Here is a 24,809-nt window from a genome sequence, read left to right as displayed (position 1 = left end):
GTTGGAAAATTATGATTTTTTTTTTCATATTAAAGGAACTAACACGTCACTGGCAATCCCACACTGATTATCTCTGTTACGAGCAATGCGGCCAAAGCCTTTTTCACCCCAAGCCGTACCCCAGGAGTTTTTAATGAGCCAATAGTCTCCCTCCTGTGGATCGGTTCCAAAACCAATGACAAGCACTTCATGAGTCAATACTTGACTACAATGTTTGTTGTAGAATACGCCTCCTTTGTAGCCATGTAACCCAGTAATCGAATTAATACCAGCAGCAACCGGCCCGATAAAGGCGACTGCAAACGCCATGGCCCGCTCATCACCTTTTGGAATATTACAAATGTGCTCTATAGTTATTGGTATTTCATTTTTCTGTTGATATTGACACATTTCGGATACGCCTTTATATGGATATGCCTTTTGTGTATCAACGCCTCCGTTATCTCTCACGTATTTCAAAGCATTTCGGGCCAAGCCACCACTGCAGTTGTAGTTGCCGTATTTAGAAGAACAGTCCAACAAATTCTGAACGGAGAGTGGAATCAATTGCCTTGTCTTCATAAAATATTGACTTTCTAAAACTCCAGCGGCCACAACAGCCCAACAAGAACTACAGTCCCCCTGTTTGAAAACCGGGGTTACAGCATTATACTCTCGCCAGTCGACCTCCTTTGGTAGGGTCACATGTGGTGGTGGCATGAAGATCACAGTATGGTTACCCTGTTCAGCCATTTGGCTGCTAGAGATGCGTCCAGTCGTGTACAGCTCAAGTTCCTCAGGCAACATATCCGAAAATTGATTTATGCCCATCTGATAGCTTTCGGTACCATTTTTCCAGCGCTCATTGTGTTCTTCAATTATTAATTTGTTATTCGTAAAAATGTTGTAACGGCGATTGTCCTCCGCCGCCATGTTGTAGGACTTGTTGTACTCCAATTTAAAGGCACTCCACTCATCATCGACTATATAGGTGTTAGACCTCGCTTGGGCGCTGGCCATCAGCATACAAACAACCAATACCAAAAGCATATTTTTATCGATTTGAGAAGTTTGCAGCCTAATTATCAAAATGAACAGCCTTTCCAGCTACTGACTGAAGTGCAATGTGCACTGCAGTGTGCTTTATACTCGGCCAGTCACACTTGCTCAAGATGAGGGTCTAAGTATAAATCTAAATAAATTTGGAAATAGAGTATTGAAAAAGTCAAGCGTGTGCACTTCTTGACCACCCTTCATCTACGCCCACAAAAAAGTTTCATGGGACTATTTTTTCCTGTCTTTTTTTTTGTGCGGAGTGGAAAACAACAGCAGTGATAACATGACAAATAGTAGCTGGAAAAGGCAACAAAAAATAACAACCTACTCCAAGGGCGTAGGCAGCTTTTACCAAAGGGGGGCCCAAAAATTTAAAATTTTGATTAAATAATGCACGATGCATTTAAAAAATAACTTTCCTTTTTGGTGGGAGGTACAGGGTATTTAAGAGTTGAGCTCGAATTTAGCATTCCTTTCTTGTTAAGTATTAAACTGAATATTGCACCGACTTAATCTGAGCTGCTCCCCCCTGCCTACACCCTTGACCTACTCCGTTATCGGTAGAGCGAAAACTCCCCTCGTCATGCTGATTAAGAATACATATGCTTTGTGGGCTCTGCCACGCTTTATTGTGGGGTTTTCATACATTCTCACTAAACTAGTATGCCTCCTTACACTTTGAGTAGAGGATGTACAAATAATACATAATTGTTATAAAAAAAAGGAAACTGTATTTTGATTCTGCGGGTAATTAAATCACCGCGCAGCGCCTCGTCATTTATACTAAATATGTACTCGTAATGTATAATTATGTATTTTGAAAATAAAATAAAAGTAAGCTAATATTGAGTATGTTTGAAAAGTTGTGGGCATTTTTAACATGTAAGTAATACGAGTAGTACACCACTATATGTTTAGTACTTTGTTAATATATAAAGTAAATAAACATACATACAATAATAAGTACATGCAAAGATGCTGTGGTTTACTGTTTGGAGCTAATTATTAAGTTATGACTATGGGCTGTGGAATTGCGATAGTTAAAATTATAATACCCCCGCAGAAAAGTTAAAATTCTTTTAAATGTCTGTAAATACATTGTTGCATATTTATATTATATGTATGTATATAATTTCATAGCTGCTGAGTAATGAGCGATTTATTTTGTTGTTAAACAATTATCACAAAAGAACTGAGTCTGTTCAGTTCTATTACTATGGGAAAATACATTTGTATATTTAAGAATTACATGCGACTTAAGCGTTCCGTTGCGAAGTTTATTTAATTTCCAATTCTGTTTTTACTGAAAGCAGATACAACTATAGCAACCAAATCTAAAGAGATTTAAATAAGTAAGTCAAGCATTATGCAAGCTTTCGATGCACATTATGGTTTTCCTTAATAAAATCGATTGATATTACAAACAAAACTCTCCATTTTTGCAAAGCATTTTCATTGCATTACAACATCAAAGTTCACATCATTTCTAGTACTTATGAAATGTTAGTTCGATTGTTTTTCTATACGATAACAAACGAGGAATAATACTAATAATCTTAATAAACGTTACTATAACAAAATAATACTAATACTCTTTTCAAAATCTGCATTGAAACGACAATGGAAATGAAATTTAAACTAAATTTACAATGGAATACTAAGTATATGATAACATTTTTTATTTTTTGTGTTGCCTACAACTGAGCGCTGTTTAACAGAATTTAAAGTTGTATGGTTCTGTTAACTAACAGCCTCTCTTGCGCGCCTGTTAAGTATTTTCGGCGATTGGGTATCTTTCTAGCAATTATGTGTTTAATGATCAGTTGTCTTGTAGCTATCGCGACGCGAACATATTTTTAATTAATTTCAAATGATTTTAACATAAAACCAATTGTTCTCGAAGGCAGTATAATATATATATATATATTTATTATTGTTATTTCATTCTGGCACGGTGTGAATAAACAAAAGACGCTGTGGAGCTGCAAAGAGAGAAAGCACTCGAATTCCTGCGAGTTTTAACATTTGTACTTCTGTTTTTGATCATATCCCTGTACCTCTATCGGTTCGCCTTCTAATAACGAAGCTGGTGAGCTCGGCAAAAATTCGTAGGTGAGTTTTTATATGGATGTCCTGTATGGGAATGATTGTGTAATACATTGAATGTAAAATGTAGATTGCCTCGATTGTGTATTCATTTGAAAATTTTCTTTTCTGCTTCTAAATACCTCCCTCTCTTTATGAAATTCGTAACGCTCGTGTGCATGTTGTGGCCGTCGGCGACATCTAATTAAAGCCACAGCAACAAAGATGCCCAAATTACCAGCGGTTGGCATTGATCTTGGCACAACGTACTCGTGCGTCGGGGTCTTTCAGCATGGCAAAGTTGAGATCATTGCCAACGATCAGGGCAATCGGGTCACGCCCTCCTATGTGGCATTCACCGATACTGAGCGTCTGATTGGTGATGCGGCCAAAAATCAGGTGGCCATGAATCCAAACAACACAATTTTCGGTGAGTGTGAGATTCTTGACTCTTCACAAATGTCCAATGCGAATTATGCTGATATAAAAATAGCATAATTCTATTTACTTGCGACTGATGCGAAACGCTTTCATGAATGAAATGCAGTTTGCGCTCACTTGTTCATTTATTTTAAGAAAATATCACTCGCAGGCGTCTTAATGCGGTGCCAAAGAAATAAGTTTTCTCAAAAAAAAAAAAAAAAGAAAAACGATAAACAACATTATAGCGTGCCCGAACCTACACCTGCATACATGCTTGTGCGCCTAGAAATTCCTCTACATATGTAAATGCTTTTCTATGTTGGCTTCTGCTTGACACATTCACTTGTTGTGTCGCTTCTCATCGCCCATGTGCCACCTCCCGGAGCTCCCTGGCCTTTGCGTGTGCAGAGCATGCATTTGGCAGCCCCTACGAAGCGACAAATCCTCAAGAATTTTCAGTGCTTATTGGCGTAATTTATGTCATGGATTGTCAAAATGGCAATCAAATAAAAATAGTCTTAGAGTAAACAAAAATGAATATTGTTCATACGGAGCTAAATTTCGGTCATAGCCAATAAACAACAATGCCTAAGTAGGTCATACTACTATACATACATACTTATGTATGGAAAATTCAATTTTTGATTAATAAATCTACCCACCTAACCTAGCGCTACAGGCTATAACAAGTTCATTTAAAAATAAGCAAATAGGTAAGAGATAGATAAATGAAAATAAAAATAAGTCGAAGTTACATGATTATCGCCTTATTATTGTTTTTTTTTTTTTTTAACCAAAATATGCAAACGAATAGAAAAAGAAATTAGGCAGAGCTATCTTGCTTCTGCACATACTTGTAGTAAATTATTATTTCAGGAAATTATTTTAGGAAAGTGTTTAGCACTGAACAGCTTTTTTATTTATTTTATATTTACAGCACTAGGACCCTTTTCAAGAGCTAATAAATAATTGTAATTTCCATTTCAATTAAAGATATTTTTAAATATTTATTATAGTTATCGCCTAAAGCTACGGCTGGGGAAGGAAGGAGCCAAAAGAAATAGAAAAATATTGTGCATGGTATAATCAGTCGTACATACAAGTATGTATGTACATACTCGTCTATTGAGAAGTAGTTTTTCGGCAAGGATCTGAAATTTCAAATGAACTCAAATGGTTGAGGAATCCACATTTCCGATACAACCACATAGACTTTTCTACAGTGTGATATCTGTTCGAATATATATATCCACATTTTTCTTTATTTAGGGCCTCTTTCTATCCCTCCCACTTAAAAGCTTATCGAAAGTCCCAGTTAACGAGATGTGCGCAAGTCTAATGCGAGACTTCTTTCTTTTTTGTATTTTCATTTCAGTCTCAGACTCTACTTAGAAACTGCCCTGCCTAGCCTAGTCCAGCCTAATCCTACGCCTTCGCTCGCGAATATCTTTCAGCTGCTTGGCACGCACCAGACCTAATCTAGATCTGAATATTTGATTATGTATATTTGTTTAAGCCCCGTCCATTCACTGTTAGTTAATAAACAAATCCTAAAATGACAATAAGCGGTGTTAGCTTCATGCTGATTTCTATAACTTGCAGATGCTAAGCGCCTGATCGGACGAAAATTTGATGATGCGACCGTGCAGAGCGACATGCGTCATTGGCCATTTGAGGTGATCTCCGATAACGGGAAGCCGCGCATTAAGATCGAGTACAAGGGCGAGAAGAAGAGTTTCTATCCGGAGGAGATCTCATCGATGGTCCTAACCAAGATGCGTGAGACAGCGGAGGCCTATTTGGGGAGCACTGTCACCGATGCTGTGGTTACGGTGCCCGCCTACTTCAACGACTCTCAGCGACAGGCCACAAAAGATGCGGGCGCCATTGCCGGCCTCAATGTGTTACGCATCATCAATGAGCCGACGGCGGCGGCCATTGCCTATGGGCTGGACAAGAAGGGCACCAGCGAGCGTAACGTGTTGATTTTCGATCTGGGTGGCGGCACCTTTGACGTTTCAATACTTACCATCGAGGATGGCATCTTTGAGGTCAAGTCCACGGCCGGCGACACACATCTGGGCGGCGAGGACTTCGACAACCGTATGGTGAATCACTTTGTGCAGGAGTTCCAGCGCAAATACAAAAAGGATCTGATCCAGAACAAGCGGGCGTTGAGACGCCTACGCACAGCCTGCGAGCGTGCCAAACGCACCCTTTCTGCCTCAACGCAAGCCAGCATTGAGATCGACTCGCTCTTCGAGGGCATCGACTTCTACACCTCCGTAACGCGAGCGCGTTTTGAGGAACTGAACGGCGATCTCTTCCGGGGCACCATGGAGCCGGTCGCCAAGGCATTGCGCGACGCCAAAATGGATAAAGGACAGATACATGATATTGTATTAGTTGGTGGATCCACACGCATACCCAAGGTACAGCGTTTGCTTCAGGATTTCTTCAACGGCAAAGAGCTGAACAAGTCTATAAATCCGGACGAGGCTGTGGCGTATGGTGCTGCCGTACAGGCGGCCATTCTGCATGGCGACAAGTCAGAGGCAGTGCAGGATCTTCTTCTGCTGGACGTGACACCGTTGTCTCTGGGCATTGAGACGGCTGGTGGAGTAATGACGACGCTGATTAAGCGCAACACAACAATACCTACGAAGCAGACCCAGGTTTTCACCACCTACTCCGACAATCAGCCGGGCGTGCTCATTCAGGTGTACGAGGGTGAGCGTGCGATGACAAAGGACAACAACATATTGGGAAAATTCGAGCTAAGTGGTATTCCGCCAGCACCACGTGGGGTTCCACAAATTGAGGTGACCTTTGACATTGATGCCAACGGCATCCTCAATGTGGCTGCTGCCGATAAGTCGACGGGCAAAGAGAACAAGATTACGATCACCAACGACAAGGGACGTCTGAGCAAGGAGGACATCGAACGGATGGTCAATGAAGCCGAGTCTTATCGCCAGGCAGATGAACAACAACGTGATCGCATCAATGCCAAGAACCAGCTGGAGTCCTACTGCTTCCATCTGAAGAGCACTTTGGACGACGAGCAGCTGCGCACGCGCATTAACGACTCCGATCGCAACACCATTCTGCACAAATGTAATGAGACCATCAGCTGGCTGGATGGCAATCAGATGGCCGAAAAGGAGGAGTACGATCATAAACAGCAGGAGTTGGAGCGTATCTGCAGTCCGATCATCACACGTCTCTACCAGAGTGCCGGCGTAACGCCTCCATCGTCCCACAATGGTGGACCTAGTGGAGGAGTGGGCGGTGGTACTGGCAGTGGCAGTGGCCCCACTATCGAGGAAGTTGACTAAAATACAGGAAAGCAAAATTTGAATACGTTCGCGTTGGCCTTTCGATTTATTGCACAATTTTCTTGAACTCTAAACACAGTTTCAGCTAAATTATATATGGTATACTTGTATAAATAAAGAAACTCTCTAGTATCAGCAGAGCTCGAGCATATCGTAACAATATCGTTATTATTCTTATGGCTGTTCAGAGAAATACATTATTTCGTTCATGGTAATGGATTGAATAGAGCAACTGTGAAAGCCTTTCATTTTATTATTTTGAAGTGTGAGGCAAATAGTTTGCACACAAATTTTAAAAGACTATAAAATATGTTCGTCCTTTATAGTATTGTTCGAAAGTTCGAAATGTGCAAACTATTTGCCTGGTTGATCGTAGCTTTGAATTTTCACCGATTCTCCAATCCACCTCTAAAGCGGACACTTACACTTTTGTTCGAGTTTCTTGAAAGCATTTGTTCAAAATCATTTCGTTGCTGTGTGTATGTTTTACTTGTTTTCTAATATAACTTATTTATTTTCCAACACCGGCGTGGTAATTAATAAATATATACATTTAATTTATATCTTAACAAACAAATACAGTACACCTTTAGGTATAGGATAGGACTAGACTTTAATTGTTTTGTTATTTACCAATTTGCTCACCTATGCAACTAGGCTTCAGCAAAATATTGAACGAGTTGGTATTCAGACTGTCATTAATGGTGAATTTTCTATTTATCAGCTTTTTTGCGCATACGGCATAGTTTTCAGATGCTAGGCTATTTCATTCTTTTAAACAACCTTCGTAGCAAATGTTTAGTTTATTTGTTTACAATTATTTTTTATTTAGGTAGATATCGTACAAGTACTCTATTAACAAAATATGTCCTGCCATTGGATTATCTTCTTGAATATAGATGCTATCGATTTAACTTTGAAAAATGCAGAGACTCATAGAAGAGTAGAACGCTTTCTTTAAAATACAGAACTCTGAAACTAAATACATATGTACTTGTAGGAGTATGTGAACTAGATCTCACATTTCAGGAATAGTTTATAGAAAGGAGCAATAAGGATGGTAAGAACAGTTTTTAACTAGGACAACTCGTAGCATAACATATTGTCCGGACACTTAAAACGCCCGGCCCTCTTCTATTCCAAATAAATCCATTCATTTTGTATGTTTTCTGATATGTATTGCTGCCATATTTCCAACTTTTATGTATGTGTTCGGGTAAAAAAACTCAGAAAGCAAAATGAAATCACATATTTGCTAGAGAATGAAATAGGGCTTTAAATCTTTGATACATTCTAAGATAATATTTACATTAGAGAAAATAAATACACAACTATAGAAAGAAAAGCAGAAGTCTGCTTGGATTGGAACTATTTTGAATAGATTTATATTCACTTCAATGTATATTTAGTATTATCATTAGATTCACAGGGTCGGAAACCTTACAAATTATTCTTTGGGTAAAAGATCAATATTTTTGTGTGTTTAAAGAATTCAAATTTCAGGAAAACATATGGCATTCTATTTTGAGAAACTTCTTGAAGAAACGTGTTACCTTAAACTGAAAACATAAACTATTTAAATTATAAGTGGTTTTAATATTTTAAATTCCATATAATTATTGTTCACATGATTTCGCAAGCACTTTGGACGAGGTTAATTATGTTTTTTTTTAAAGATTTCGAACAACTTCAATAAAAGAAACAGCACCATTAAATTTTGAATACTCACGGCCAATTCAATGCACTTGCCAACCCATTATTTTGTATATCGCTGTATTTTAGTATGTGTTTCCACTTATATGTTAAATAGGTACAATCTATGTATAAACCGATTTTATAAATTCTTTTTTTCATTTCTCTTATCAGTACTCAACTGTAGGGTATATACGTGTCAGTATGCTTCAACATGATTGACTTTATTATACATTTCAACATAAGTATGACTAAGTATACTACATACATAGTTTAGTGTCGTTTCCATTAATCTAATTGTTAGTTTTCGCAACACAAACTACTGTCAGTCGCAAACTGTTCTTAGCTCATAAGCGGGTTCGCAAGTAATTAATATTTCCAATAAATAGCTTAAATAAAATTGCTTCTTAGAAATGCAACAGTTGTTCAATACAATTTTTTAATCGAAAATATAAATAGTTTAAATATTCAAAAATATTTGAAATCATATCAAGACAGGTACAAAAAAGGTAAATTGAATCGTGAATTCTTCCCATGCTCGTCTTTTAGACATGAATATTTAATACTCAACTTAATAAGATGATCTATAAAATAAAATGAACAAGTTAACATTTTCCAGTAATTTTTCAACAATGTTTGAACTCAGGAGAAAAGAAAGTTTTGCAAATAAATCAAGTCAGGTATTGTCTTCATTTCATTGAAAATGTTCATGAGTATAAAAACAATAATATTGTTTTATTAAAATTAAAATGAGTCTATACATTTTCATACATATGTATGTATATCATAAAAAAAGGTAAAAGGAAATGAAGTACAGTTCATATTTTCATTGCCTTGTAAAGAATAATATGAAATATCTTGAGGTCTTTCAAATTTTTACTATTGCTCGCGAATAGAATTAGAAGAGTTTTTGTTCATCTGCCTGCTTTACCTTCTAGTATAATTATTAGGTAATATTCTTTACAGATCTCTTGCTTTATTTACACAAATGTCTTCCATTTTTATACCCTGTACCCAAAGGGTACAAGGGTATATTAGTTTTGTGCGAGTGCACATGGAACACACAGAAGGAGGCTTGGTAGACCCCACAAAGTATATATATTCTTGATCAGCATGACAAGCCGAGTCGATATAGCCATGTCCGTCTGTCCGTCTGTCTGTCCGTCTGTCCGTCTGTCTGTCTGTCTGTATGAACGCAAGGATCTCCGAAAGTATAAGAGCTAGAATAACCAAACTTGGTATACAGATTCTCCTGAGACCGAGAAAGGACGAGTTTGTTCATTTTTTCTGATCCACCCCCCCACTCCCCCCCTATTACTGATTTTCTATAACTCCCGTAATTCTTGGAATTTTCAACTCAAATTTGGTAGTCACATTCGGTTAGTTATTATATAACCGTATACCAAGTCTCATTATGATAGAATGATCGGAAAGAAAGTTATAGCCATATAACCAGGCCCAATGCACACATACATACATATGTACAAGTACACAAACACGCATAAGGCACGATTCTGATGTAAATGTAAATGTATGTATGCATGCATGGAATATTTTATATTTAATGTAGTTAATTAAGTTAATTAATTAAATTAATTTAGGTAATTAATTAAATTTAATTAATTAATTAATTTAATTACTTTTTTGTGGGGTGGTACAGGGTATTTAAGAGTTGAGCCTGCTCGACTTTAGCATTCCTTTCTTGTTTTTTTTTGGTTTTTGTTTTGCAGAACTAATCAAAAATAATTAACATTTTTCATTTACATTTATTGCGCATTTCCTTTTAGCAATTCTATAATGAACAGTTACGACAGAGTTTTTGATTGTGAAATCTTTTGACAATGTTGTATGCAAAATTTCTTAGGTATTCTATTGAACAGATAGTATTACTATGTCTAATCAGTTAACAAACATTGTGAAACTCACTAAATGTATTTATTATGTACAGGTTAACAGGTTTAAGGTTATGCTCTTCTTTTTTTTTTGTAAAAAAAATCGTACTGCCCCGTCCCTAATCGCGTATGCTGCCAAATTTTCGTGCGATTTGTATAATTTCTACAAAATAGTATGTCAATACGTATAAAATGTCTCAAATATACTCGTATTATCAATTCAATACTACTTGTAGTATACTATGTAGTATATATGTACTCGTATGACGACCACAATTACATACATACTTGTACTATACAAGTACATGTACGATTTGGCTGCCAAGATAGAGCCACTTACTATGTTAAACATAATCTAACTGACTATAACTAAACACGTTTGACGTTAAATTAATTTAACTAAGCATCAACACCATTTCCCAAACACCTAAACCAGTTGCCTTAAGTAATTCCGTTTACAGTAATTATTGTAGCTAATTATAATTTAACTAATTTTATGTAATAAATAAAGTCTACTACTTGTACTATATACTATATATAAGCTACTGTTTAAGACCATTTTTAGAGTGCCTCAGTCGATGAGCTGCAAGGACCATTATATCCATTGGCATTAGGGTCCTGCGCGTGTTCGGCCATTGGTGCACTCCTTGTGCGACTGGCTTTTGGACTTGGGGTTGTGGTTATGTTGCGCAGCACCTGGGGCTGTACTAGCTGCTTGAATGTTGTCTCCAGCCTAGGCGGATACTGTCGAGATATGAACCAATGGACCAATGGACCAATGCACGAATGGCTTTCGAAGGGTCAGGCCAAACGAAAAGCTTGAGACTTACCTCCTGGTTCTCATCCAACGATGGCAACAGCTCGTCCAAGGAGTTGGGCGTCAGGGGACTGGGCGTGGCCATAGTGACGCGACTGAGTGCCCCATGCTGAAGCAGTGCCTCCCCTATTACTATTTGAGGCTTGTTCTGGGTCAAGTGCTGTTGTTGCTGCAGCCGCGCCAGACGCAACTTCATCTCCTGCCGTATCTCCTTCTGCTGCACCTCCTTCTCGAAGCGCATCATGCTGTAGCTGCGCACCGAGGAGCTTGTGCTGTGGACAGACGCTAGACTTGGTCTTCGAGAACCTGTAATAGCCAGTGCATAGAATGAAAGCATTGTGGTTAATTCTTGCTAATGGAGACATTTCATTTCATCAGGTTCAATTTGTTTTCTCATATTATTATTTGTTGCATTTGCATAAATTTGAAGATTTCTTTTTAATTTTCTTATTTTGAAAGATAGATAGTGTCATTGAGAGATAGAGAGAAAGACAGAGAGATATATTAAGATATAGCGAGCTCAACACCATTCAGATGCAACTATTAGGCAAGGCATACATAGAAAGAATTCGCGTATAATTATAATACATCCATACAATTTTCTGTGCGACTCTCAGCATTAACTTAATAGGATAGTAAAGCATTTGTAGAAAAGTTGTATGCCAATTAAACCCAGAAGCCTATAGAGTGTAAGTATAAGAGATAGCTCCATAGCTAATGGCTCATCAAAAGCTACAAAATTAATAAGGGAAGACCATCTAAAAATCTTTTTTAAACCAACAACAGAATCATTTAATTATCCCTTTTATTGAAACTATTACCCTTCAGATCGAAAATAAATGAGCGGTCCAACCAGAGATGGGCATGGACCGACACGACACGACCCGGCCTCGAATCGAATTCTTAATAATACGCACGGCGAAGATCTTGCGTAGCACGACTCGATACGAAATTAAAAGATATGCAGATATGAGAAGAAAAATATTTTAAGCCAAAATTAAAAAGAAATTGAAAACTATGAATTTTTTCCACTTCAAATGAAATTTATAAAGGTTTATTTTTAAGGTCAAACATATGTCGAACGACCGTAGCGCGAACGGACCGATCGCCAAAATGAACAATACCATTTTTACATAATACGAGTATAAAAATAAATTTTGAAAAAAAAAAAATTTTACTTCCATAAAAGCCAGCACACGGATTGTAGTCAAACAATAATATAAAATAACAAATTTTTGACATTTAATTTTTAAAGAGAATATTTTATTTATTTCTACTTAAATTTTTTTTAATCATTTACGTGTCTTTTTGAATGCAACTCTCCCGAAATTCGAATATAATAAATGAACGCTGACACGAAAAAAAAATCAGTCCTTGCCCATCTCTAGGCCCGTTTTGTATCCCTAAAGAACTTTATATAAGGGTATGTATACTACTTTGGGGCCTGGCAGTGATTTTCAAAATTGGTTTTTTGTCCTTTCCCTGTAATGTGTGTTATGAGTCTGCCTCATTGTATTTGTTGGGATCATGCTCCCAGTAGATCCCCAGCTGAGCACGGAGCTTTTTATTTGTTTTTTTTTTTTTTTTGTAACTATGGTACTTCCTTCTCTATGGTCAGACAGACTGATTTGAACATTAATTCATTTTAAGTAACTAATGAAACAGTCCGACAAGGTTAGTTTTTATAGACGACTTGCTTTACGAAAATAAATTATATTGTCTTAACATTAACCCGCTGTTTATTTATTTCTCACTTGCTTGTCTATAAATAACTAAGTAGTGAGCACAGTTAGGTATACACTTACTTTGGGAAAGGAATCTTTCGTTCTCTGATCATAAAAATATTCAAAAAGCCTTACTACTCTCCATATATAAATTTCTATGTGTTTTGTTTTGGGACGAAAAATAGGGTATCTTAAATAAAAAAGGCTTCGAATTTAGTGAGTATCACAGAATAGCAAAAAGGTGTTGTTGGCCAAAATGCATTCATTCAGTTATTGCGCCGAGAAAAGTTGTAGCAAGAAGCAGAGCAGAGGCAGCGAGAAAACTTGGTCAGATACAAGTATAAAAAAGGAATTTGTTTCATGTGGCAGCTTGTAGTATGGCATTGTGAACAACTGAGAAAACTTTGTATACTGGCTCCAATAGCACAAGAATAAGTATATATATATATGTATATAAATGTGTGTGTGTGTGTGTGGGTGGGTGGGTGTACAGGTTTAGATATGTCTGTGTAAAGAAAAGATATCCTGGATGCAGTCAAACCAATTGCTGCGAACAGGATGCATGCAAGTTAATTTATGGGTGTATGGGTGTGTGTGTGTGTATGCGATGTGTGTGTGTGTGTGTGGTTGTAATTGATAATTGATACTTTGCGATAATATTGTAAATAAATAAAAGATGTAGATATCAAAGTTATATTTAGTTTATCGGGTAATCATTGTGTATAAAATTTAACTGGACATAGTCACCGCCATATTGCTTGAATATCATCTTGTCCAAAATATTGGCTGTGATATATTGAGAGTAGCGCTAGCGTCTTGTTTCAGTAGCTGGCTTAAAGATATTGTTGTATGTTTGTATAGATATATATATATATATATTTCATAAATATGTATTTCAGTGGGTTTTCTGTAACATAAACAACAAAGATGGAATATGAGATGCTTTATAAGACCCGAAGCGATGAATTTTATTTGCTCTATTTGTTTACTTCTTTATTATTTGGCTTCTTATGTTTGTTTGCGCCGACAGCACTGAAATTTTTAAAGTATCTACTCGAATGTAAATTTATATATATTTGTATATACTTGTATGTATTTACTGCTCTTGATTGTCTGTGTACTCGTATGTAAGTAATCGTGTGTATTTGTGTGGCGTGTGTGTTGTTGACTTCGTGTCTTTGTTTTTAAATAAGCAACGGCCTACTATTGTTCAGAAATATACTAGTACATATACACATATATGTATGTATGTATGATGCGGGTAATGTATTTGGTGGTAAACGGAAGAAAAATAATATAGAACAGCTTTTTAGACTGAAATAGAGGTTCGAAAGCACAATTAACATCAATTATGGGGAACAAAAACTTGGTACAGTACTAAGGCAGTTAAGGAGTAACTTTTTGACTAACTCTAGTTTTGGCATACACTGGAAGCGAAATGAGATGGAATATGTTTTAATAGACACATTGGAATGAACATGAAACGGATGAGTGTGAATTTCGCATAGCTTTTACTATTAAAGCGCCATTTTCATTTTTATCTCCTGATGATGAAAATAAAAAACAATATACTATATATCTTTTGTGTTTGCAGAATTAAAAGATTAACGCACAAAAGTTGAAACAACGTTCATTTGGATTTCATAAGTAAAAAATATCGCCCAACAGGAACTGTCCAAACAATATAAATTTACAACACTAATATTCAAGATATTACCATTTCACTCGTTTATTGTTTACGTTTCGCAATTCGGTAGTAGGTAGTAGAGTTCAAGATTTAAGTTTAATCGTTTGAAATACTTAAAAGCCCTTCATTAAATTGGCAAAAACGAATTCATTTGATAATTATATATAGCTCATTCTGGGAACCAAAATTCACAATTTACAAAAAAAGTTTCGCATATATATTTAGTGGAAATGGTAAAATAAAATTATACCAAAATTATACCGATTGGAATCGGCAATATCAAAATAAATGGAACATAAAGTGTAGTTCATTTATAATATTCCATTTATATATCAAGTACTCAAAAAATATATCATATTTTTTTGTACTGAACTCTTCCATGGAATCGGAAAATGTGATGACCACTTGTATATTGTATGAGATAATGAATGAAATTTTGAAATATTTTTTTAGTGAAATGTAAATGGTTTCACAAACTACACGGGATTATCAATCATAGCATATGTAGAATCTTTAAACAACACCAATTGAACAGTGATTATAACACAGAACGAAAAATGGTATTATATGATGCAACAGTTGCTGTAATTGTTGTTGTTGTTGTTTTTTGTAAGTTTGTAGCGTCTTGTAAGAGTCTGTGTGTTGTGTGATGCGTTGGACACTGCATGAGTTATTATGGACATGAGAGAGCAAGTTAGAAGAGCAAACGGAGATCGATTGCCATGTGATTGATGTTGATGACTGATGATTGATTTGATTTACCGCAAATCTGGGCGTTTCACTCGCCGGCGTGGGCAGCGCGCCAATTTGCAAATGATGCAGCTCAGCACCACCGCCATCGCCACCGCCAGCGCCACCACCAAAACCACCAGCACCAACAGCACCACCACTGCTAGCCAGCTCATGCAGGTGGCTAGCGTTACGATCTAAACTATTGAACTCATCATCATCATCATTATCGTCCTCATCGGTTCTATAATTATCAATTCCATTCATGCCCAACAGGGTCCTAATTCTATCGTGATTCTTTGTCTTCGCCGGCGACAGCTCGAAGCTGAGCAGATGCCGTTGATGATTCAATTGTTTCTGCAGGTGACGTGTCATCGACAGCGTGCTCTCGCAGCTGCGACAGCCGCCGCCATCGGACCCATTCTCGTCAAGATCGTCGCGCGAGTGTTGGCTGCAACCGGCACCCGAGGTGTGACGCGATGAGGCGCGTGAATTGTGTTTGGACACGGCCGCTATGTGACACGATATAAGCAATATGGCGGCCGATCTAGCCGCACCTGTACGTGACGTGGACACCAGTATGCCCTTTGAGCCGCTGGCACCGCCGCCGCCGCCGCCGGCATTGCTAACACCGCCACCAGTTAGCCCGCCGGCCGAGGCACGTCGATTGCCATAGGAGCCGATCGATCCCGTCGACCGTATGCTGGAGCGCGACGATGGACGACCCGAGTGCACGGTCAGAGGTATACCTGAAAGATGTGTACCACAGTAATCGTGCGGGGCTACTTTCTAATCGCCAAAGGTGTTACCTGTATCACTGGAGTAGAGTATGGGCGGTGGTATGTTGGCATCTGCGAAATTCCTGTGTCGCGGATACTTCGTTTTGCTAAACAGATGCAGCACCATACAGATGAGGCCCGCCAGCACCGCAATGCCCGTCGAGACGCCCAGGAGAGTAGGCAAATCCGAGCCCATTTCACTGAGATCTGTCGCAAAGGAAACGAGCTACACTCTACAGGGTCTATCTACAATCTGAAAACTGAACTTACCTTGCGTGCAGAACACACGCCTTGTTGGCTTTGAGTAGCTCACCGAATGGAAACCATTTGCACACTGACACATCGCATTGTGTCGCACCTGAACACATAGGGAGTTCTCGTCTGAGTAGATGCAGGTCTCATGATAGAAACACTGCTCTCCAAGCTTCTTCGCTACAGTTCGAGCAGAATGATCGTGTTTAGTTGGAAATTAATAACAAGCAACAAAATTATAGCTTACGTTTGTCGCAACCCTTTATCAGTCCAAGCTGCACGGGATAATTCTTCTCGCAGCTGCAAGTAAGCGTCTCCTTATCGCAGCGCACGTGCAACAAATTGGCATCACATTTCATATCATTGCAGGGCGCTCCAATGTATTTTCCTTTAGCTGAAATATAATCAGAGAATTGGTGACTATTAGTGAAAGCTCCATTTGCTGGCAAAGATCCCAAATACCTCTATAAACAACTGAAATAGAATACCTGCCTGATAGAAGCCAACAATCTGACTGATGCAAAGCAACGTGAAATCTAGTTAATAAATGTTTAATAATTTTTGGAGTATTCTAAAATGTTGACACAATTACTACAGCGCTTGAATAGCATCAGTTTCCACAGACAACTGTCAAAGTTAATTATTAGTTATTACCCAAAAAAGGAATGGAATGCTAGTGAAATGTTTTTAGATCTGTTTATTAGCAGATTTTTAAATATTGTGCATCATTATCTGATAGTACTAGTATAAAGATAGTTAAAAAGTCTCAGAGAAATCGAACAATTGAGACGTTTTCACTCTCACAACGACAATGGCAGTTGTAGTAGACTCTAGTCTATAGTTCGTAGCAAGTAGCTCCTAAATAAAGTATTTTCAGCAATTTAATTTGCAGTTCAAACCACACAGCACACTAAATAAAAAGCAAGGATATTTGGTTTATTTATACAAGTAAGTTTTATTGCAAGTTTATAAAATGAAATTTGTAAAATATTGCCAAGACATGTACATTTTAAAGAATTTACCATTTTTTGTATAACTTCAATTTAAATTAAAAAAGTATGAATTTCATTTGTGGAAACTTAGCACGATAACTAGTTCAAGGGAATCAGGGCCCAATCGGCTATGCCGCACTGACTGTTCTTATTGCGAGCCATGCGAATGTATCCTTTCTCTCCCCATCGCTTGCCCCAAGAATTCTTGACCAGCCAATAGTCTCCATATTTGGGATCTGTTCCATAGCCCACAACAAGTGCTGCATGACTTGGCCAATGACTGCAGCGGGTATTATTGTAGATACCGCTTTTGTAGAAAAAGATGCCGCCATTCAATGAAAAGGTGACTGAGACTGGACCCCTTGTGGCAACAGCGTCAGCAAGTTGCGTCTCATTTCCCGAAAAAATTACTTGGATGGCTTTCACTGTTGCCGCTGTCTGATTTTTGTGGAATTTACAAGGACCTTCCTTGGCTGTATACGGGTAGGATTTTTCTGAAGCAATGCCTCGATTATGGATCACATATGCAAAGGCATTCAGTGCTGAGCCACCAAAGCAGCCGTTGTCATGATACTTTCTCCCGGCGCAGTCCACCAAGTTCTGTGCAGAGAGCGGCACCAGCTTGCCAGAGCGAATAAATTGTCGACCTTCTAAGGCGCCTGTTACAGAGAAAGCATAGGAAGACTTGCACATGAACTGATTTTGCACAGGTGTTACTGCTCCTTTGGTGCGCCAATCAACTGTTTTCGGCAGGGTCACATGAGCAGTTGGCAAGAAGGTTACTATGTCATCGGTATTCAAATCAGCCTCATCATAGATGGCCGTATGCGGCATATACTCCTCTGGCAGCATATCGCCAAATTGGTTGATCTCCATTTCGTAGCTTTCCTCGCCTGCTGCCCAACGTTCATTATGCTGGGCAATCATGAACTTGTTGCCCTTAAATATCTCAAATCGATATTTATCCTGCTCCACATAGTTGTAGCTCTTTCCATGCTCCAATTTGAAGGCAACCCATTCAGCTTCCAGAACTTCAGAATACGTAATAGCCTGAACGCAAGCTGCGATCAATAAAATTCCAACTGCTGCACGCATTATTATTATTTTATAACTACAGCATTATACAGAACAGGCTGCTCTTAAATAGTCGTAATCCAACAAGCAACTCTACAAATAACCATGAATAATCGTTTGGTTTTAAAGTCATTTGACTAAACCAAATACATACATTTTATGAAAATACAATCACAAAAATAAACTGCGGGCAACTAAATGATGCAGGCAGTTATTAATAATGACTAAGCTTTTGAAAGTGAAATCTCTAATGTACGATTGTGTAAGCTACATAAGTACCCTTTTCTTGAAAGCTAGAAATATATGAGGAAAAAGGTTTACAATCATTTCTGTACTCCACTTTTTTTATATAAGTGACCACTCTTACAGAATTTGAAGACTGCAAGCAATTTTGAATTAGTCGTATGCAAGGGTGGTAGGCGCCGTGATTCGAACCGAATGCCTCCTACTCAGGAACGAACTAACATTGTGGAATTCCTGCTAGCTTGTTGAACTATGACAGGCCCCTCGACATTTTTAACTGTATATAAACATGCAAAAAGCATCCAGAGTTTTTTGAAAAGTAAAGCAATTCACAGATATGAACATGTGTTCGGAATAAGAGAATAAAAAATGGCAAAGAGAAAAAATCTGTAACAACTTCTAATACTACCCATACATGTACATATAAGCACCAAAATATAATTATAGGTACTTATGTATACTAAGTAAGTATGTAGGCAAGTGTATTCGTGCTTTTGAAGTGCCCCTAAAAGCATGCAGCAGTTTTGGCTGCCAATGAAGTTTCTTTCATGACTTGTACTGCCCCTTACTCTAATTCTCTCATTTTCTTTAAAAGGTAAACGTTTATATATTTATATATATATATTTATATTCCAAACATATGTGGAGCTGATCTAGTTATATTTCGCATTTCATCCAATTTTAGGGTATATACAAATTTTATTTGAATTATATTTTTCGAAGATATCATTTTTTACAGGCAATTATGCAAAGTTTAACAACATTTCAAATATATCAGCAACAATTAATTAATTAATTTGAGATAAATATAGAATAAGAGGTAGAGAATGATATTTTAACAAAATTGGTGAACTTGCATCGGTCTTCTGATTTTAATGCTTCACTGATTGGACCTAAGTTATAATTAAGCTTTCGCCTATTCGGCAAAGTCGTACGTTCTACTTTACAGTGGCGTTCCATGAAAATGTGTGTTGGCATTTTCAGAAACATATTTGCATTTCCTTGACCTTTTTCACACTGCAGCAGTTTGGCAGTGCGAGCTGCTGACCACAGCCGGCAAACCATAACAGACTGGGCAAGCGAAATCCCCGGAGATCATAATTGCCATAAATTGCACAACAGATGTCGGCTGCGGTGTTTTGCGCAAGCCAAAATCCACCTGAACTTCACAACCGTAACCCCAACGCCAACCCCATCCTCAACGTTGTTGTTGTTGATTTTGCAGGCCTGCACTGTTCAATGTCTGTGAGCTCGCTGGATTTGTTTGGTCTGCACCTCTAGGTGGTTTCGTTTTTGTTTGTTTTGTATGGCTCGGAGCTAAAACGATTCATTCGTATATTCATTCAATTTATTTACTTTTTGGTCAGGCAGTCCAATTGCATTCTGAACAACGGTGCAAAGTCTCTCAGTTGACCGCAACAGTCTGTCGTTATGCCATATTTTACCCACCAAAACAACAACAACAACAGCCCAATTCAAAACAATTTCGGTAGCTACGCAGTACCGACCAATACATACATATCTACATTCTACATACATAGAGATATGAGAATTTGCAGACTGTCCACAATATGGATGCTGGTATTGGCATTGGCATTTCATGGGCATTTGTATTCATTTATGCATTATAACCCCATAACATTCGCAATTTGCATTTGTATGGGTCAAGTATCCAGTGCGGCATTGATTGTTTGCAATGGCGCCACATCATCAGATTGCTTAGTATGCATAACATGTTAAATCTAATGATCAGATAATGCTGTGATAAAAAGTGTCTGATGGACTTTCACTTACTTTACGAGTCTGCCAACCATACCTGAATGATGAGAGGTCATTTTGTTCTGTTCAAATAATAAACATTCGTCATATTTCTATGATCTTTTTTAAATTTACGAAATTTTACTTTAAGTTTCTGCATTTAGAATAAAATAAGTTTTTGAAATTTTGAAGAAGAGAAACTTTCGAAAAGTTGGTAAGGAAGTCCATTTTTGTTAAAAAAAAGTGTATTGAGATTTCTTTTGTTAAAATTCCTGATTATTTCTATCGTCATCATATCGTCAATCACTTAATTTTTGTAAGCACAAATGAGCCAGCTTTTGCAAGTCGGTGACAATGGTCTCCATTAAATAAAACTTTAGAGAAATTCCACTAACATTTACATGTGCTAACGATATGCTTCTCACACATTATCAGTTGTTTATTTACTTACTAAATATTTACGCTCTTTTTCTATAATACAAGTAGATTTTGGAGTAAGTCTGTAACCAACTGAAAACACAATCGCCCACATCTGTACTTATGCACAGACAATATCAATAGAGACAAATTAAGAAGCTAATTTTGAAACTCAAGGAAGTAATGGAAAATCTTGCTATAAAAACTGCGAACTCTGTGTATGGCAGTTATTAAATTTTAATTGACAGTCGCAACAAAACTATACGATGAGGCACATTTATCTGATAACATTTCTGATCTTCGCATTGGCCGTAGCCACGACAGTGGGACAAACCGGTGGCCGTCGCATTGTTCGCGTCATTAACATCATCAATACTGGCAGCAATGCCAATGCTACCTCCACTGGAACCGCTGGCAGAATCAGGCGTGTATATCGTGTCATTGTGCGAAGGCCCTCCATTGCGTAGAGTAAAAATAAATACCGATTTTGTGTGAAAAATGTACTCACCTGACTTATTATTTATCAAGTCCTCAAGGTCATCGATATCATCGGGATAACTGGCGTCATAGTCATCATCAGGCACATGGGCAACATCGCGTTTTTGGGCGCGCTGTTCACTTAAATTTAAGGCTATTGGAATTGAAATTGGCGCCGTCGTCGTTGTCATCATGGGCAGGGCTGTCGCCTTCGCCTCGCTGGCCGAGGCATGAAGCAACAGACATCCATAGATGAGCACGGCAAACATTATGTACCGCATGCCACACGAATGTGATTCTCCATGGCAATTGCCTTGGCAAACTTGCAGTAATTTATGTAGCGTCGTCATATACGAGTATGCTCTGTTGGTGTTGCTGTTTTTGTTACTATTATCATCATTGTTTTTGTTGTTGTTGTTGGGATGTATGGTCAACTGCAGCGCCGTTAAGTGGAGATGCTGCAATAGCCGTTGCACCGTTAGCTTTGCCAATTTTGCGTCCATGTTTGTCTTCGCGTCGTGGCCACATGCTGCAGCAACATTTGTAGCTGCAACATTTGGTGCTGATGTTGGTGATGCTGCAGATACATGCTCAGCAACATTTGTGCCTGGCGTTGCCACTACTGTCCACTTTATATAGCCCTCTACACATTGTTCTGTGCGTCTTTGAATAGTTTTCAAAACTTTTGCCATTTGCCTGAATTCCGTTTACTTTATAGTCGTTGTCTTGTTCTTGTTCCTATTCTTGCTGTTTGTTGTTAGGTTGTTTGCTTGTTTTGTTTTTGTTGTTTTTTTTTTCTTCTTGGTTTGTTTGTTCGGCTTGGCAAATGGCCACCTTTAGCGCATATTATGTATACGCCATGCAGCTCGCACGCTCTGCTGCATTTGCAGTTTAGCCTTGTCGTCGTCGTTGCCTGGCCACAGTTGCCTGCGCTGCATGATAATTTTATATAATTTGCTCTTCGTGACGTTCCAGCTCGCGTGTGTAGTTGTGTCGCTGTGTGTATGTGTGTGGGCTCTTGGTTAGGTATATCGTGGGTGTGGGTGCGTTTGCGGATCGGAGTGGGTAGCCCGCATCGCTGACCCACTAATGTGATGTTGCATGTGCGCCGCTTGCACAGCTAACTTTGACGTGTTATTGTTTCAAGTTACTGTTGTTGTTGCTTTTGTTGTTGTTGGTCGTTTCGGCATAAATTTCATGTAAGCTTAAAATTATGGCATCGTGCTTCATGCGTTTGAAAATATGCGGTTTCCTGTACCACCTGAAATTATACGAAAGAGAGCTATGAAAAGAACATTAAATATTTAGAGCAATGCCCATAAATTCTTAAGCTACTAAAAAAAGCATTCCCCAATTAGGTAAATACCCTTCGGGTACAACAGCATCAAAAGTGTGGTAAGAATTAGCAGTTTGCACTTAAGGGGAGCAGTCCAGAATTTTAACTCGATGATCTGAAATATCTTTATCACTCATCAGAATTTTTCATAAGAGGGCCGAAAATGTACAGCATTTTTGTACTCTAAAGGTTTAGTTTGATTCTCCTGTCCTCCTCTTTTATATATACTTGTAGTAATTAGCAATTATTATTACTAGTGTTAAGCGGCTTGTAGTTATTATAATTAAGGTATTCTAGCTCAACGGCCAACTAGTGTCAAATAAAGCTTAGTTGTGCAATATATGAAAAGAAAAAGCAAAACATTTACCTGTCAACTTGACATACGAATCCCCATCTTTATTGTATTTAAATATTTATTTATTTAAATATTCAGTTGCTCTTGAGTTAGACCGCCTTTAGCGTTGAAATGTATTTTTAATTTAAATACTACGAATTGCTAATAGCTCAACTTTCAGATTTAAGGAGAATAATATGCGGTTTATAGGTTCTGTTATATGCGGGCGCATTTCATAAGTTTCAAATGTATAACTTTCAAATGTTTCAGTGTGCTTTAGTAAGTCGTTTGCAGCGGACAATTAATTGGGTGCTGGCAATGTACACCACAGTTCTGGTTTTGTTGCTAGTGGCCTGTGTCCAGACTATAATGGACTCCGATGTCCTTGAGGCGGAATGGAAGGCTTTTAAACTAAAGCATGGGAAGAGCTATGGTTATGGGAAAGAGGAAACGATGCGATTCAAAATCTTCAAGGATAATAAGTACATGATTGCAACGCACAACAAACGATGGGCTGCTGGCAAAAAAACGTATAAGATGGGTGTAAACAAATTTACGGACCTTCAATTTAAGGAGCTTGAAGGTTGCATCAATAACGCGACTATGGATGTTGTTAAAAATAGCACGATGTTTTATGTAACACCCACAGTGTCGAAGTTAAAACTTCCCAAAAGAATCAATTGGCGCAAAAAAGGTGCCGTTAGCTCTGTCAAGGATCAGGGTAACTGCTGTTCGTGTTGGGCTTTCTCTGCCATTGGCACGCTGGAGGGGCAATACTTCCGTAAAAAACAAAAACTCGTCGATCTGTCTGCACAAAACCTGTTAGACTGCGCCAATTCCACTTATTCGAATTATGGCTGTGAAAGAGGCATGCCAAACAGAGCGCTCCATTATGTGCAGAAAAAAAAGGAGTTGATACGGAACGCTCCTATCCATACAAAGCGAGTGTGGGAAACTGTGAATTCCATAAGAAACATACTTCCTATATAGGTATGACTATAAATAGAATTATTGTGCATAAAGGAAAAAATGAAACAACTCTGAAGCATTATGTTGCAAAGAAAGGTCCTATTTCTGTCATTATCCATGTACACCCTAATTTTGTGTATTATGAACGCGGTGTGTTTAATGAAGAAGATTGTGGAGAAGTAGGGACTCACGCAGTTCTCGTTGTAGGCTATGACACCCAAAGAAGAGAGGGAGACTACTGGCTGGTTAAGAACTCATGGGGCGACAAATGGGGTGAGAAAGGATATGTTCGTATGGCACGCAATAAAGGAAACCAATGTGGGATTGCCAATACCATTACGTTCCCGATGTTAGAAACAAATTGAATATATTAAAGCCTGATTTCTTAATTCCTTAAAGCAAATTTTATAGGGGATAGTTTATATAAAGTCCTGATATAATTTTACAATTACACGTATATTTCAATATATCCTGTGACAGTATATTTGCGCAACTTGGAAACTGTTAATAATTACAGATCTGTATCATATGCTAAAATGTATGCTGCCTACTATTAAGTATTTGGTAGCAGCACTCGAATTGTACAATTTAAATGGTAAACTGTGAAGTTAAAGAAAATTGAAAGCAAACACTATGAATATTTTGTTCTTGGCTTATAGGAAATACGTGAGACTGCTTACATACATATAAACAATTGGATATTAAACAAACATTTTGAATAATTACAATTAAACAACTAAACTACATCAACCAATT

The 24,809-nt window shown here is 37.9% G+C and overlaps 4 protein-coding genes across 5 annotated transcripts; 2 read left to right on the top strand and 2 right to left on the bottom strand.

Annotated features, from left to right (window-relative positions):
* Positions 1 to 24: 24 nt before the first annotated feature.
* On the bottom strand, positions 25 to 912 carry LOC115622226 (cathepsin L-like). Its single transcript, XM_030516123.1, has one exon. The coding sequence runs from the start codon at positions 910 to 912 to the stop codon at positions 25 to 27; it is 888 nt and encodes a 295-aa protein (XP_030371983.1).
* Positions 913 to 2,899: 1,987 nt separating this feature from the next.
* Positions 2,900 to 7,038, top strand: LOC115623047 (heat shock 70 kDa protein cognate 1). Of its 2 annotated transcripts, none has more exons than XM_030517226.1 (3): positions 2,900 to 3,147; positions 3,338 to 3,550; positions 5,146 to 7,038. In XM_030517226.1, exons 2-3 carry the CDS (start codon positions 3,346 to 3,348, stop codon positions 6,879 to 6,881), a joined length of 1,941 nt encoding a protein of 646 aa, XP_030373086.1. In that variant the 5' UTR covers positions 2,900 to 3,147; positions 3,338 to 3,345; the 3' UTR covers positions 6,882 to 7,038. The 2 variants fall into 2 exon arrangements, with proteins under 2 accessions (XP_030373086.1, XP_030373085.1); XM_030517225.1 differs by having other exon boundaries at positions 2,901 to 3,147; positions 3,332 to 3,550.
* A 3,888-nt stretch (positions 7,039 to 10,926) lies between these two features.
* On the bottom strand, positions 10,927 to 21,711 carry LOC115623052. The gene is made up of 7 exons (XM_030517231.1): positions 21,446 to 21,711; positions 16,701 to 16,847; positions 16,472 to 16,633; positions 16,232 to 16,408; positions 15,980 to 16,171; positions 11,296 to 11,588; positions 10,927 to 11,209 (listed from the first exon to the last, which is right to left on the bottom strand). The coding sequence occupies exons 1-7, from the start codon at positions 21,693 to 21,695 to the stop codon at positions 11,027 to 11,029; spliced, it is 1,404 nt and encodes a 467-aa protein (XP_030373091.1). The 5' UTR covers positions 21,696 to 21,711; the 3' UTR covers positions 10,927 to 11,026.
* Positions 21,712 to 23,453: 1,742 nt separating this feature from the next.
* On the top strand, positions 23,454 to 24,418 carry LOC115622225 (cathepsin L-like). The gene is made up of 2 exons (XM_030516121.1): positions 23,454 to 23,805; positions 24,222 to 24,418. Exons 1-2 carry the CDS (start codon positions 23,454 to 23,456, stop codon positions 24,416 to 24,418), a joined length of 549 nt encoding a protein of 182 aa, XP_030371981.1.
* Positions 24,419 to 24,809: the final 391 nt, after the last annotated feature.

Source organism: Scaptodrosophila lebanonensis, unplaced genomic scaffold (genome assembly GCF_003285725.1).
Source record: "Scaptodrosophila lebanonensis strain 11010-0011.00,11010-0021.00 unplaced genomic scaffold, SlebRS2 tig00000043-arrow-pilon, whole genome shotgun sequence".
Taxonomy (NCBI): domain Eukaryota; kingdom Metazoa; phylum Arthropoda; class Insecta; order Diptera; family Drosophilidae; genus Scaptodrosophila; species Scaptodrosophila lebanonensis.
Note: the sequence above shows the minus strand (reverse complement) of the source record. Positions and strands in the feature narration are given on the sequence as shown.